Consider the following 15,503-nt stretch of genomic DNA (forward strand, 5'->3'; position numbering starts at 1 on the left):
AGGACTACTGTATTTAATTGGCCATTTTACACTGGTTGCCCAATTCTGTTGGGCATCCAATATTGTTTGATCTGACTCATAATTGTAGCAGACCTGCATGTTAAATAAATATAATTAGCTGGTGGACTTTAATTCCAAATTAAGATTCACAAATGGCTTCCTGAGAGTGATTTATTTTCCACTACTTAGCAATTTGGAAGACTTTATTGACTATCCCATTGCTGATAATTAAATATATGCTTTCTATGTATTTCTCAGTTAAAATGTAGCCTCCAGATAATTAGTCACATTATTAATTTGTAGTTCCCATACTATTTGCCATGTTTGGGCAATGGTTAATTTCTAAAATCTTTTCTGTGCCCCAATTCAATGTGAGCACAGTATATAGACTTAACAACTTATTTCAACTGTTTTTCTCATCCCTCAGAGAGTTGAAGTTATATGGGCTTCAACTCCCTGCATTCTTCAGCCGGCATTTCTGGCTGGGGAATTCTGTCAGTTGAAATCCATACATCGTAAAGTTGCTGAGGTTGAAAAACACTGGCTTTGAAGGTTACAATTATTCAAAATATGTTATTTTTGCTCCTAGAAAACGTTGTTGTGGTTTTTTTCCCCCCCCACTCTCGTTCACACAGATTCTTCAAGTGAGCGCCGAGGATCCTCCGATGTCTTCTTTGTTTGCTGAGTCTTTCACAACGTTAGGGCATCTGGATAATATTACATTGGTGATGGTTTTTCATCCACGGTATCTGGAGAGCTTTTTGAAAACTCAGCATTATCTGTTGCAGATGGACGGTCCACTGCCTCTTTGCTATCGACACTATATAGGCATAATGGTATGTTGAATTATGATCCAGGAAACATTTTTTTACACTATTAGTGTTTTTCTCAGTATCTCTTAAATTTATTAATTTGTAAAAATACCGTAATGGCATTATATCTCTGGAATATTATAAGTTATCCTAATGAGTTTCTATCTGAACTAAATATTATACTCAAAATTATACAGTACCTTAGATGCAAATTCTTTATTAACATGAGTAACAAACAAGTTGACTTTTGTTTACATTGTCATGTTCGATAGAAGCAGTCAGTTTAGTATTAGTGATGCTGAGTGAAGTGGTTTTCTCATTCTTTCTTGATCTAAATCTGGTGTCAAACTCAAGGCCCACAGTGCTTAAATCTGGCCCATGGGCCAGCCTAGAAACAGCAAAGGACCGGCCCATGGTGCCTCTGGCAACCAAAATGTTTTTGACCAGCAGGGGGCTGGAGGTGGCCTTCCAGCCCAAAAATGGGGCATCCCCCCCATGCCCCATTTTGGCCGGCAGGGTGCTGCAGGAGGTACAGATAATCAGAGTTGGAAGGGACCTTGTAGGTCATCTAGTCCAACCCCCTGCCCAAGCGGGAGACCCTACACCATTTCTGACAAATGGCAGTCCAATCTCTTCTTGAAGGTCTCAAGTGATGGCACTCCCACAACTTCCGAGTGCAAGCTGTTCCATTGGTTGATTGTTCTCACTGTCAGAAAGTTTCTCTTTGTTTCCAGGTTAAATCTCTCCTCGTTCAGTTTCCATCCATTATTCCTTGTCTGGCCTACAGGCGCTTTAGAAAATAGCTTGACCCCTTCCTTTCTGTGGCAGCCCCTCAAATATTGGAAGACCGCTATCATGGTCCTTCTCTTTACTAGACTAGCCAAGCCCAGTTCCTGCAATCGTTCGTTGTATGTTTTAGCCTCCAGCCCCCTAATCATCCTGGTTGCTCTTCTCCGTACTTTTTCTAGAGTCTCAACATCTTTTTTATAATGTGAACAAAACTGGATGCAGTATTCTAGGTGTGGTCTTACTAAGGCTTTATAGAGTGGTATTAGTACTTCCCTTGATCTTGACTGTATCCCTCTGTTAATACAATTTAGGATTGCATTAGCTTTTTTGGCGGTGGCTGCACACTGCTGGCTCATATTTATCTGGTTGTCCACTAAGACTCCAAGATCCCTCTCACAGTTACTGCTGTTGAGCCTGGTTTCACCCAGTCTATATGTGTACTTTTGGTTTTTCTTGCCTAAGTGTAGGACTTAGTGAAAAGTGTAGGACTTTTCTCTATATTGAATTTCATTTTATTAGATATGGCCCAGTGTTCTAGTCTGACAAGATCCATCTGGATCTTGAGCCTATCTTCTTGGGTGTTAGCTATTCCTGCCAGCTTAGTATCATCTGCAAATTTGGTAAGTTCCCCTTCTATTCCCTCATCTAAGTCGTTAATGAAGATATGGAAGAGTACTGGGCCTAAGATGGAACCTTGTGGCACCCCACTGCTTACTTCCCTCCATGTAGACTTAGACCCATTAAGGACTACTCGTTGAGTACGCTTTGCCAGCCAGTTGCGAATCCATCTAGTGGTGGTGCTATCTATTCCACTTTTTTCTAACTTACTAAGAAGTAGGTTGTGGTCTACTTTATCGAATACCTTGCTGAAATCTAAATATATTATGTCCACAGTATTTTGCTGGTCTACTAATTTAGTTACTGTGTTGAAGAATGAAATAAGATTGGTTTGGCATGATCTGTTTTTAACAAACCCGTGCTGACTGCTAGTTATTACTTTACTTGTTTCTAGATGTTGGCAGATTTGTTTTTTTTATTATCTTTTCCAGTATCTTCCCGGGTATTGATGTTAGGCTGATTGGTCTATAGTTTCTTGGGTCTGTTTTTTTTCCCTTTTTTGAAGATGGGAACCACATCAGCTCTTTTCCAGTCCTCTGATAGTTCCCCGGTGCTCCAGTATTTTTGAAAGATATGGTGCAGTGGTTCTGAGATGACCTCTGTCAGATCCTTTAAAACTCTGGGATGTAATCCATCAGGCCCCGGTGATTTGTTTTCATCAAGATCAGACAGGTGTTCTCTTACTATTTTTTTGCTTATTTTAACTTTTATTTCTAGTCTGTCTTTTACAGTTATGTCCATCAGGTTATGTCCATCCTGCCTCTTCCCTTCCCCTCCCCCGACCCAGCCCACGGAGAACTACAGTGCTGATCCAGCCCTCGAAGAAATCCAGTTTGACACCCCTGATCTAAATATATACTACAAGCCCTTTCCCATATTACTCACTTTTTAGCATTTGCTGAATAAAAAGCACGTACAGCTCTAAAGCGCCAAAGCAAAGCTAATTTAAGATTAAGTGGGATTTTTAGGGAAATGGATTTAAAATTATTAGATACCGTGTTATTCACAAAATAAGGCCAGGTCTTTTTTTTTTTTTTTTTTTTTGAGCCCCAAAAAGATGGCTAGGCCATCATTTGGGGGGTGACTTAATTCCCCCCCTTGCATCCTCACCTAGAGTGCCTGCGGGCAGCCATGCGTCGCCACCAGCCACTCCTAACGGGCGATCATGGTGGAGCACGGAGAGCTCCCTACTCGCGCCAAGCACCTTTGCTGCAGACCCGAGACCTTCGGTGCCCACCGCTGTTGCTTTCCCTTCTGCCCATGCTGCTGCTGCATTTGGAGCTGCCGCTTCTGCGTTTGGAGCACCGCCGCCGTGTTTGGAGCTGCTGCTTCCACGTTTGGAGCACCACCGACACGTTTGGAGCTGCCACTTCTGCGTTTGGAGCACCGCTGCCGCGTTTGGAGCACCACCGCCGCTTCCACGTTTGGAGCGCCACTGCCATTTGGAGCACTGCTGCCACTCCAAACATGCTCCAAACGTGGCGGTGGCGCTCCAAACGGCGGCAGCGCTTCAAACACAGAAGCGACAGCTCCAAACACGGAAGTGGCAGTGCTCCAAATGCAGCAGCGGCATGGGCAGAAGGGAAAGCAACAGCGGCGGGCGCCGAAGGTCTCAGGTCTGCCGCAAAGGTGCTTGGCAGGAGTAGGGAGCTCTCCGCACTCCACCATGATCCCCTGTTAGGAGTGGCTGGTAGCAAGGCATGGCTTCCCATGGGCACTCCTAACGGCAAGTCCCCCCCGCCCTTCCCCCCCATTTCACATGTTTTAATATAGGCCTTAATTTGGGGGGGGAGGGGCTTAATTTCATTTTATGCCTATAAAACATGCTGGGTCTTCCTATTGGGGGTGCGTATTGTTGGAGAAACATGGTAGATTTAGATAAGAGAGTTCAAGGAGAAATTTTTAAACAATTCCTAACTCAATACTGATGTTTTATGGCTGCATTTAAATTAAATAAAAAATGTTGTCCCACAATCTGACAACCTGAACTGGCTTGGGTGAGCTCAGTTGTAAATTTGGAAACTCCCTATACTTTTAATAATCTTGCCAAGGGGTTCTATGATAATTTCAGTGGAAGAGTACATGTAGCTCAGAACTGAACTGTAGAGTCCTTGGTGTTCCCTGAGCTTGATAGTTTGCTTGCAGACGTTTCATTACTCAATTAGGTAATATCAGTGCCTGGTGAGTGTGGATTTGCTCCCTGTTTATATACAGTAGCTTGCCCTCCCAGTTTTGATGGGGGTGTGGATTTCTACTTGATAGTTCCTTGAAGATGGTATTTTCTCCTTGTTTGTCTTCTGTTAATTCACGTTTATCTGGGTGTTGGCTACTGAAGGAGATTGTTCTGGTCTTTGTTTCCTTTTTAACTTTTGTCTCCTTTGAATGGCATGTAAATATGGATTATTTCTTACAGTAGTTGATTTGTCTGAATATCAAGCTTCCAGGAATTCTCTAACATTTTTGGAATTGGTCTAGGATGCTCAGTTTCCCAATTGAAACTATGGTTGAGTCTGTCCATTTTTGACTGCCTGAGTTTAAGGAGTTTTCATTGTGTCCTTTTGACTGTTCATGGATCTGCTCTTCTGGTCTTCTGCCTGTCTATCTTACATAGTGGCTGCTACAGTCCTTACACTGTATGTAGTAGATCAGAGACCACCAACCTTTTGGACCTCAGGGACCACCAAACTCACAATTTTAAATCCCGCGGACCAGAGACCCTGGTCCCCAAAAAAGTCTGCAGGAAAATTCCCCGCCCCATTTTCTTACCGATCAATCATACTTTATTTGGGATCGCGGGTTACCATTTCCAGCTCTGTTCTCGGGGAGACTTTTGGCTTCATGCAAGAAAAGCAGAAGTCTTTCTTTTTCTTCCCCCAAATTCTGCCAGAAATGAGTCTTCGTGGAGCAGGATGCCTTGCAGGGTCCCAAAGACTCATTTCTGGCAGAGTTTGGGGGAGAAAAAAAAAAGACTTTTGCTGCTTTCCTTGCATGCAGCCAAAAGCAGAAGAAGAAAGAAGCAGCCTGGTGGCCAGGCGAGCCCCGTGGGATGAGTGGGGCAAGTTCCCCCCCTCCGCCCTTTCCCTCATTACCTCGTGTTGTTCACAATGCAAACGACGCAAGCCTTGTGTTCCTGTGCAGCCTGGATTAATTGCTTTGGGGGATGCTTTGGGGGTGACATTTTTCCGCAGACCACCAAAAATTATTCGTGGTCCCCGGCCACTGGTTGGTGACCAATGTAATAGATGACTTCCATTTTTTCCTTCATGTTTTTTCTTCTTCATTGTTTTGATTTACTTAAGAGGTTTTGGAGGGCTTTAATTTAATTTAGTTTGTGTGCTATGGTAATGCCGTGTCGTTCAAATAGTCCTGCTGATTGTTTCTGAATTTTTTTGCTGTAATAGTGTTATCCTTTTCATAGCTTGTGTTGGTTATGCTCTAGTCCAGTTGGTTGAGTAGTCAGGAACTTTTAGATAAAGGTACATTGATATTCATTTTGTTGGAAGATGTTGCATAGGCGTTCTGTTTTCTTGTTCTGATGTATGGGCTTGCTACAGTGTATGCATATCTGAATAATGTTCTTACACAGCTCCTCTTATAGGAGCTTGGGTTGTAACTTTGGTTAATGGTTTGTTCACCTTTCCTCTAACACCATAAAGCTAAGAAAATTTTCTGCCTGAAAACTTTTTAATAGTGAAATGGGTATATAAAACAATTAAAGTGATAGAGTGCAGTTTTGAATGAATTCAAACCAAAATAGAACTATTATATCTCAGTAATAATGTCTCTATTGTTGTTGTTAGTTGCAAAGTCATGTCCAACTCATCGTGACCCAATGGACAACGTTCCTCCAGACCTTCCTGTCCTCTACCATCCCCCGAGTCCATTTAAGCGCACGCCTACTGCTTCAGTGACTCCATTCAGTCACCTCATTCTCTGTCATCCCCTTCTTCTTCTGTTGCCCTCAATCTTTCCCAGCATTAGGCTCTTCTCCAGTGAGTCTCAATTGTATGGTAGGGATAATAGGAAATAACAATTTTTTTGCATTATTGCATTCATACATAGTCTTCCATTTCTATGACCAGTTTGCAAGACATTTTTTTTTGTATAAAGTCAGATAACAGATAATCAGAGTTGGAAGGGACTTTGTAGGTCATCTAATCCAACCCCCCGCTGCCCAAGCGGGAGACCATACACCATTTCTGACAAATGGCAGTCCAATCTCTTCTTGAAAGTCTCAAGTGATGGCGCTCCCACAACTTCTGAGGGCAAGCTGTTCCATTGGTTGACTGATCTCTGTCAGAAAGTTTCTCCTTATTTCCAGGTTAAATCTCTCCTTGTTCAGTTTCCATCCATTATTCCTTGTCTGGCCTACAGGCGCTTTAGAAAATAGCTTGATCCCTTCCTCTCTATGGCAGCCCCTCAAATATTGGAAGACTGTTATCATGTCTCCCCTGGTCCTTCTCTTCCCTAGACTAGCCATGCCCAGTTCCTGCAACCGTTTTTCATATGCCTTAGCCTCCAGTCCCCTAATCATCCTGGTTGCTCTTCTCTGCACTTTTTCTAGAGTCTCAACATCTTTTTTATAATGTGGTGACCAAAACTGGATGCAGTACTGTAGGTGTGGTCTTACTAAGGCTTTATAGAGTGGTATTAGTACTTCCCTTGATCTTGATTGTATCCCTCTGTTAATACAACTTAGGATTGCATTAGCTTTTTTGTCTGCTGCTGCACACTGCTGGCTCATATTTAGCTGGTTGTCCACTAAGACTCCAAGATCCCTCTCACAGTTACTGCTATTGAGCCTGGTTTCACCCAGTCTATATGTAATTTTAATTCCTTCTGACTTAACAGCCCATATTAAGATATGCATCTTTTGCAGTTGTTAGTACAGGGATTAAAGGTTCCCTACCATTTTCGCATCCTGAGAATATGAACACGATTCTTGGCTCATTGAGGTTGTTCACATGCATGCTTGTTACATTCTGCATGTAAAAGTAGCAAACTACTAAGTGTTGTATATGGTTAGTTCTACTCTATCCTACTTAACATAGCTAAGAAGGTAACTTTTGATTTAAATGCTATAAATATATAACTTTTTTATTAAATGCATTAATATGTAGTTTATTCGGATTTTTGGATATCAAACATGGTATCTTCTGGGTTACCATGTTGCGAGAAGCTTGCTGAGATAGAATATTTTATTGATCTGATTTAATTTTGATAATATACTTTAACTCATATCTAACCCTTTGGCCTGGATCCCACAATGGAGGTGATTTTTATCTTGTTTGTTGACATTTCTGTAAAACTGTTAACAGAGATCACTTGAAGATCAACAGTAACATTTCATTGCTTAGGATTGCCTAGGCAATAAATGCAGAATAGTCACTGCCCCAAAAGATTAAGCAATGTATTTGACTCACTTAGGTGTTGGTTGCACTTCTTTGTGGTTTTGTTCTTGCTATTTTCAGCTTGTTGAAAAATCATTCTAACAGTGATTCTGTTTTGTAAGCCACCATGTGCAAATGCTTTTTAGAGGAAAATTGGGATATCATTTCAGTCAATGAAATTTCTTTCTAGCAATACAATCCTTAAATCAGGGCTGATCAACATACAGCCTGCCAGATGAAACTGAACTCTATTCCCCATCAATCCTCATCAGTGGGATCATTAATGAGAGATGAGGGAGTTGCAATTCATCCTAAATCTAACTCATTCCTGAAAATAATAGGATTTGCCTCTGCAAGTTGCTTTCGAATTTAATCCATTTCACCGTGTTTCTTTTCAATTTTGATTTTGCATATAAGGCGTATTAAAAAAAATGAAAAGAAATAAATTAAAAGAATGCATGATTTTTTCATGATTTTTTTTCCAGTACATTATTATTATATGCATTATTTTATTTTACTTAAGCCATGTTCTTTGTAATTACATCTCTGTTCCATAATTCCTGTTTGCACATTGTTCTCTAGGCTGCAGCAAGACATCAGTGCTCTTACTTGGTAAACCTTCATGTCAATTATTTTCTACAAGTTGGAGGAGATCCTAAATGGCTGAATGGTCTAGAAAATGCACCTCAAAAGTTGCAGAAGTTGGGTGATTTGAATAAAATATTGGCACACAGACCCTGGCTCGTTACAAAGGAACATATTGAAGTAAGGGTGTTTCTTGAATCTATAACGATCATATATATTTTTGAAATGGCTGCCATTATTTGTTGGTCCATAATTCAATTTAAGTTATTGCACAATCTGTCTCCAAAACACTTTAATGAACTCAGCAGGGTTTTCCCCCCATCATTTGTTGCAGTATTTTTTTTTTTTAAAAAAAGGTTCTCTTTTTGTTTTTACCAGCTCAAAATGAAACAAGAAAAGATCATCCATTCTCCCCAGAAGTGCAAAATTGTATCTGTTTTGATTATATTTTTTCTTCAAAATGTTTGAGTCCTATAGCACTAATGACTAAATTGTTTGACTTTTAAAATATTTAAAATATATTGTTTCAAACTCCATTTCCTGCATAGACTTTGTGCTTAGTCATTCTTCACCACTGCCTGCTTTTATTTCTAAATTACATTACTGTCCCAGATCTATAGAACGAACAATAAACAGTGTAATTCTCATAGCTGCCAAATGAAAAAAGAGCTATCAAGTGTTTAACATGGTTTTCTGCATTTTAAAAGGACCCTTCAGAATAGAGCATGCTTAATGTTAGTCTCTTGCTGTAATATTTTTGATCCACTGTGCATTTATATTTGTGATATTACTTGTAATGTGATGATTATAAGTTTGCTGTGGAATATAGTCTGGAGTCCCAGAAGGAAAGGACTGCTTCACAGAGGGCAAAAAAGCAGGGGAGCTTGAAAAGTTTGCTAATAGTTCACAGAACACATTTACTCTATAGTTATGCAGATAGTTGCTTTAAACTAGCAAGAGTCTGCCTGTAGGTGAACAACAATGAAGAAACTTCTCAGAAGTAACTCCACACGTCGCTGTTAGTTGTTGGGGCCTAACAGAATTTGATGTAATGATTACATTCTTTCTCTCTGCTTTTTTTTTTTTTTAAAGCAACTTCTAAAAACTGAAGAACACAGCTGGTCATTGGCAGAATTGGTCCATGCTGTAGTACTCCTCACACACTATCACTCCCTTGCTTCATTCACTTTTGGCTGTGGAATCAATCCAGAGATCCACTATGATGGCGGCCATACTTTCAGGCTGCTCTCTGTTGATGGTTATTGCATTTGTGATATAACAAATGGCAATCATGATGAATATAAGATGCATACCCCTGATACAGATATTACAGTGAGTATTATGTTCTGAAAGGTTGAGTGTGTTGGCCTTTTTAGAAGGCACCTGCTTGTTGTGTATATTTGCAAAGTTGTACAACTTTCCCTCCTTCCCTTCAACCCCACCCCCCCTTCTCCTTTTTTTTAAGTGGAGAAAATGAATAGTTTAGTTTACTTTATTGTCATTACACTTCGTACAACAAAATCAAACACCATCTTCAGTGCACATCATGACCATGACCATGAAAATAAACACAACTACATCCTTCACCCTTCACACATTGAACCGGAAACCCCCAACACCACACCAACACTGCACCATACAGCAGAATTCAAAAGAGCTACTGCCCTGGGATAGAAGCTGTTTTTCAGCCTATTTGTCCTTGTTTTTATTATTCTGTACCATCTGCCAGATGGTAATAGTTCAAAAAAAGGGTGCCCAGGATGAGAGGGATCTTTGAGAATGTTTTGAACTTTCTTAAGGCAGCGGGAGCTATAAAGCTCTTCCAAAGAGGGGAGAGGGCAACCAATGATATTCTGGGCAATGACATTAACCCTCTGGAGTGCTTTCCTATCTGCCACTGTGCAATTGGCAAACATACAGAGGCGCAGTATGTTAAAATGCTCTCTATGGTGCAGCGGTAGAAGGTCAACAGCAGTTTTTCATTCAGTTGTTGTTTTCTGAGAAGTCTCAGGTAGTATGATCTCTGCTGGGCCCTTTTGACCAGGGCTGCAGTGTGGGCACCCCAGGTATATTTTACTTTAAACTATCAAGTAAATCTCTGTAGAAATGCAAGATGGATGCCATAAAGGGGCACACTGAAATGGAGTATATCTATTACTTAACCATTGGAAGAAACTTCTGTATGATTTTTAAACCATGGTGTTTGAACACATGGACCCTGGGATACCGAAAGAAATTCAGATAAAATTTTTGGAAGTCAGAGGTGTGGGAAGAGGCTGCCATATTAGGCTGAAGGCAATCTAATTTGAACGTAATTTAGAACATAACATTTTATTTCAGCTGCACCTTTCATACTGTTACTAATACTGTATATCAGTTAATACATGTTAACTGTATTTCCTACAGCAAATGCAATGTTAGATATAATTGCATGCCAGGAAACCCAAATTGGCTTGGGATACACAGACTTGGATTCCTCTAGAGCTAGAAGAAACATCAATGTTTAGTAAATGTTTTTTCTTCTAAGAAGTATTCTGACCTTTCTAAATTAGCACCTGGAATTATCTGATATATCTGCAAGACAAAGAATGGTTATAAGATTGTTTTTATTTTTCAAATTGTATGATTGAAGATAATCATATAATCTTAAGAAGTGGACAGTCTTCTCACAGTTTGCATTATGTTGGTTTCATTAAAACAAACAGAAATAGTCACTCAGTTCTTCATTGTAAGAAGTATTAGGACTATGAAGTATATCAGTTAGAAACATGATTTGCCGCTCAGTTGAGACTTTATTAATAATAATGCAAGGCCTCAGCCCTTTTAAAATTTGTTCTAACAAGTTCAAAATAAAGAATTAGCCATATTATAGCAATCACAATTATAGGATATTTAGCCACACTAATAAACCATTGCTAACAATTCCTGCCCGTATGTACATTTATGCATCAACTTTACATATTCTCATTTTGGAACATTTAAAAATTCCTTCAAGTGGTAAAACAATTCCCACATATTTACAATGCAAAAGAAAAATGTTCCTTTAATTTAAGCATTAGAAAAATTATATTTGCTTTCTTAATTCTATACATAGGCATTCTAAAAAAGTTTCAAGTACTATATTAGGTATAAAATAGAAAATCTGGTCCTTATCATAATAGCGTATCAGTGGTTACATTGCAAATTTTAAAATTGTTGCTATTAAAGACTCCCGAGCCCTCCTGTGAAGTAGAAGCACTTATGGAAAAAATGAAGCAAATACAGGAATGCAGAGACGATGTTGAAGCTAGTCAAGAGGAAAAGGCCACCCGATTCGAGAAGGAGAAGAGAGAAAGTATGCTGGTGGGTTGCTCAGGTCAGAACATATTTAATATTTCTTTATTTTTTAATTTCGCATGTATATTTATCAGTTCCAATATTTATACTTCCTCATTATTCTGTAACAAAAATAGTTTATCAGAGCAACGATAACTGCTCTCTTCTAAAACCAGGGATAAAAATGAATCAGAATTATCATCATCATCATCCAAACCTACATTCAACCCAGCACACTCTAAAATATATTCAATATATTCAGTATAATATAGGCCTGGCATTGCTTCCTTTAAGAAATCAAGAATCCAACTGTCCTTCAAAAAGTTGTTAAATATTTCACAGTTCAGCATAGACCTGTCAGATTTTTTTAAGCAAGATGAAAAATAATCCAGAAAAAAAGTGCCAGTTATCAGAGATTGTCCATCAGTTCATCAACGTGAAAAATATAACATCTTAACTAAATGGAGTCTTCTGATTTGCTAAAAAATATAATTCAGGTTGTCACAAATGGGAAACTCGTACACCCTAAGTCAGATGGCGCAAAACTGCTGCCTTCCAAAAGTATTAGGTTTCCAGCCACAAAATTTCCAACTAATGTATCTGTTGGCTGTGTGACTCACAATTCAGGGAACTTAAAAGAACACTAGATTTAGTAAATACAGTGAAATCTTGATTTATCTTGATGAAAAAGATTTTATAACGATCAGACCAATTTTCTGCACAAATTGATATCATTTGCATAATACTACACACACAAAGTAAATAATATAATTTGTCATTTGTGAAACAGCACCATTATGCAAATGAAAAATTAACACAAGTGGCATAATTAGTGTAATGGTATCAAGCAGATGATGCAAATTGTCACACTAGCGCTTGCCAGTTTAACAGACAGTCATTTTATATCAATCATCCTTAAAATTAATCTGTTAAAATTTAAGAGGTTTAAAACATGGAAAGCTGCACTAATAGGACAAAACAGATTTTTAAAATAAATAAATAAATGTGAATTCATTAGCTCAATGGAACAGGCCAGCAAGTTTGGCACTTCAGTTATTTCATTTTAAACCGAAGACTCTGTATGGGCTTAAAATATCTCTTATCAAATAATAAAAATGATTTTGTGTTCCATATCATAATAAGTTTTCAATAGCACTAGGAAGTATTGAAAATGTTACATTGAAAACCAGAAATCTGCTCTTACATCATTTACAAAATGACAATTCTATGTGTGGAGGTATAATAACCACAGTGACTTAACAATTGTCAGTAAGAAGAACACAAAAATCTGGAAAGTGGATGTTACAGTAAATCAAGAGGGTAAGAATAGGAAAGAAACAACTGGAGAAAATAACAAAATACAAAAGACCTTCAAATAGAAGTAGAATGACTATGGTAAAAGAAAGCAAAAGTAGTACCGATAGTGATAGATCCCAAAATATCTGGGGCGCCACTTGAAAACCATCACATTGACAAAATTGCCATTAGTCAATTGTAAAAGGCAGCTTTACTTGGAACAAATTACATCCTGCGATGATATCTTTTAACGCCTTGGGAAAGACTGGATAGGTGGATAAAAATGTCAGATCAAATCAAAATACTTGACTGATCAGTCAATCAGGACCTATTACATGTAGATCTTTATAGGCATCAACCAGCATTTGAATTACACCCAGAAGCAAATTGGCAACCGGTACAACTCATGAAGTGGACGGGTTACATGAGCATATCTATGCATATCTATGCATGCCCAGCACTTCTCACACAACTACCTTCTGGATCAGTTGAAGCTTCCAGGGCATTTTCAAGAGCAGCCCACCTAGAATGCATTATAGCAGTCAAGCCACGAGAGGACTAGAGAATGAGTGAGGTCTGGCAGGCCCCTCAAATCTAGGAAAGATGCAATGGGTGTACCAAATGAAGCTGTGCAAATATCTTCCTAGCAACAGGTGCCCCATGTGTATGTAAAAATACATAATTGCCTAAGAAGAAAAATAGTATATAGATAGGAGAGGGTGTATTGCAAACAGTATGTATATTTTGGCATGTCCAAGTCAAGGCTTCTATTCAGTTGGCTCATTCTCACTGCCTGCCGGCTCTCAGAAACAACATGAGAAAGGATACTCGCAACCAGCCTGAGAGAATAACTAAGTCTTTTATATTCAGATGTATTTACAGTAGTGAACTTGTAGCCCCAAAATTGCAGTGGTAGCAATTACCATACAGCTAAGCTTGTGTAGTTGGTTCATTGCCACTAAAGCTGTGAACTTTTTTTTTTTTTAAAGAAAATTTTATTTGGGTTTTCACAAAATTATTATTATTATTATTATTATTATTATTATTATTATTATTATTATTATTATTATTATTATTATTATTATAATAATAATAATAATAATAATAATATACAAATAAAACATTTTTTTTCGAAAATAGCATGGTCCCGGGTTATCACTTCTTCATACAGACACAAACTCAATTCCATGCTCATTCTTGTGTTCTGTTCCATATCTTATTACTGTTTTACATTTTCTACAATTTTCCCCTTCTTTTAATTTTCTCAACTTTATTTTAATTATCTCATCTCAATTTAAATCATTATATTTATACTTTTGTCTGTCTTGTTTCAATTTCATATTATCTTTTTCTCATTAAACAAATTTTCCTCTGTAGTTACTAATTGGAGTATGACACCTTTATACCTTTTAATTTTATCCATTCAACTCTGATTTTTAAGCTTCAATGTATACCTTTAAAATTATAACATTCAATATAATACATAACTGCCAATCGAATTCTTCTTGGTACAGTCTTAGAATATACACTATATTCTTTAAAAAAAATATATATTCATTAAAATCTTAACATCTTTCACATTTCTTTTTCAATTGAATATCATACTTCCTTGGAAACACTTATAAACTTTCCATAATTAATTCTTTTTTTCCCCCATGTTTCTCTTAAGTTGTATTTTATAAACCATTAATAATAATTAAAATGTTCTCATCCTTTCCTAATTTAATTCTCTCATTCACTTTATTTCATTTTACAATAAGTATTTTATCTATCATTTTAATCATATTTTCTAAAATTATTTCTATTTATAATATAACAATACATTTCATATTATCTTTTCTCATTAAACAAATTTTCTCCTGTAGTTATGACACTTTTATAGCTTTTAATTTTATCCATTCAACTCTTATTTAAGCTTCAATTTATACCTTTAAGATTGTAGCATTCAATATATAACTTCCAATTGAATTCTGCTTGGTACATTCTTAAAATACACACTATATACTTAAAAAAAGATTACATATATGTAAATAAAGCACCCATTCCATTCCAATTCATTTCTGTCATTAATATTCAATAAAATCTTAACATCTTTAACATTTATTTTCAATTGAATATCATACTTCTTTGTGAACACTTATCAACTTTCTATAATTCTGTTTTTCCCCATATTATTAATAATTAAGATGTTCCCATCCTTTCCTACTTTAATTCTCTCATTCACTTTAATTCATTTATTTATTAACAAACATTCCACACATTCCATACAGTGAATATTTTATGCATCATTGTAGTCATATTTTCTAAAATTATTTCTATTTGTAATATAACAATACTATCTTATGTACCTTTGCAGAGTCCCTTTTACAATTAGATTTTCACCCATTATCTCTAAACAAGCTTGTGGTTTCAATCCTTACATCTTTTCCCTGTTCCTCTATATCTTGTTTCTGTCTTTTATAACTTCTTTTCCTTTCCTGTTTCCCCCTCTTCTTCTTCTTCTTCCCCTTTTTACCCCCTTGTCTCTCTACTTCTGATTCTCTCTTCTGTAACCCCCTCTTCGTTGCTTTCTAATATTATACTTATCTTTCAAACTATTCTTCTTTTTCTTGATTGTTTTTTCTAGTCTTAAACCTTTTACTCTCTCCCCCTTTCCTTTTATTCCTCCACATAAAATTACTTGATCATTAAAGATGGC

The 15,503-nt window shown here is 37.5% G+C and overlaps 1 protein-coding gene across 4 annotated transcripts in view; it reads left to right on the forward strand.

Moving 5' to 3' along the window:
• SESN1 (sestrin 1) overlaps nucleotides 1-15,503 on the forward strand; it is a 58,140-nt gene that overhangs the window by 35,730 nt on the left and 6,907 nt on the right. For all 4 annotated transcript variants that reach the window (XM_087942489.1, XM_026666643.2, XM_026666647.2 and 1 more), the window contains 4 exons: nucleotides 636-836; nucleotides 8,192-8,374; nucleotides 9,287-9,526; nucleotides 11,402-11,549. In XM_087942489.1, the coding sequence (XP_087798615.1) occupies nucleotides 636-836; nucleotides 8,192-8,374; nucleotides 9,287-9,526; nucleotides 11,402-11,549 (772 nt within the window). The remainder of the gene's footprint in view (nucleotides 1-635; nucleotides 837-8,191; nucleotides 8,375-9,286; nucleotides 9,527-11,401; nucleotides 11,550-15,503) is intronic.

The sequence above is a fragment of the Notechis scutatus genome, chromosome 1 (genome assembly GCF_049901735.1).
Source record: "Notechis scutatus isolate UNSWTSFEM ecotype Mainland chromosome 1, rNotScu1.2, whole genome shotgun sequence".
Classification (NCBI taxonomy): Eukaryota; Metazoa; Chordata; class Lepidosauria; order Squamata; family Elapidae; genus Notechis; species Notechis scutatus.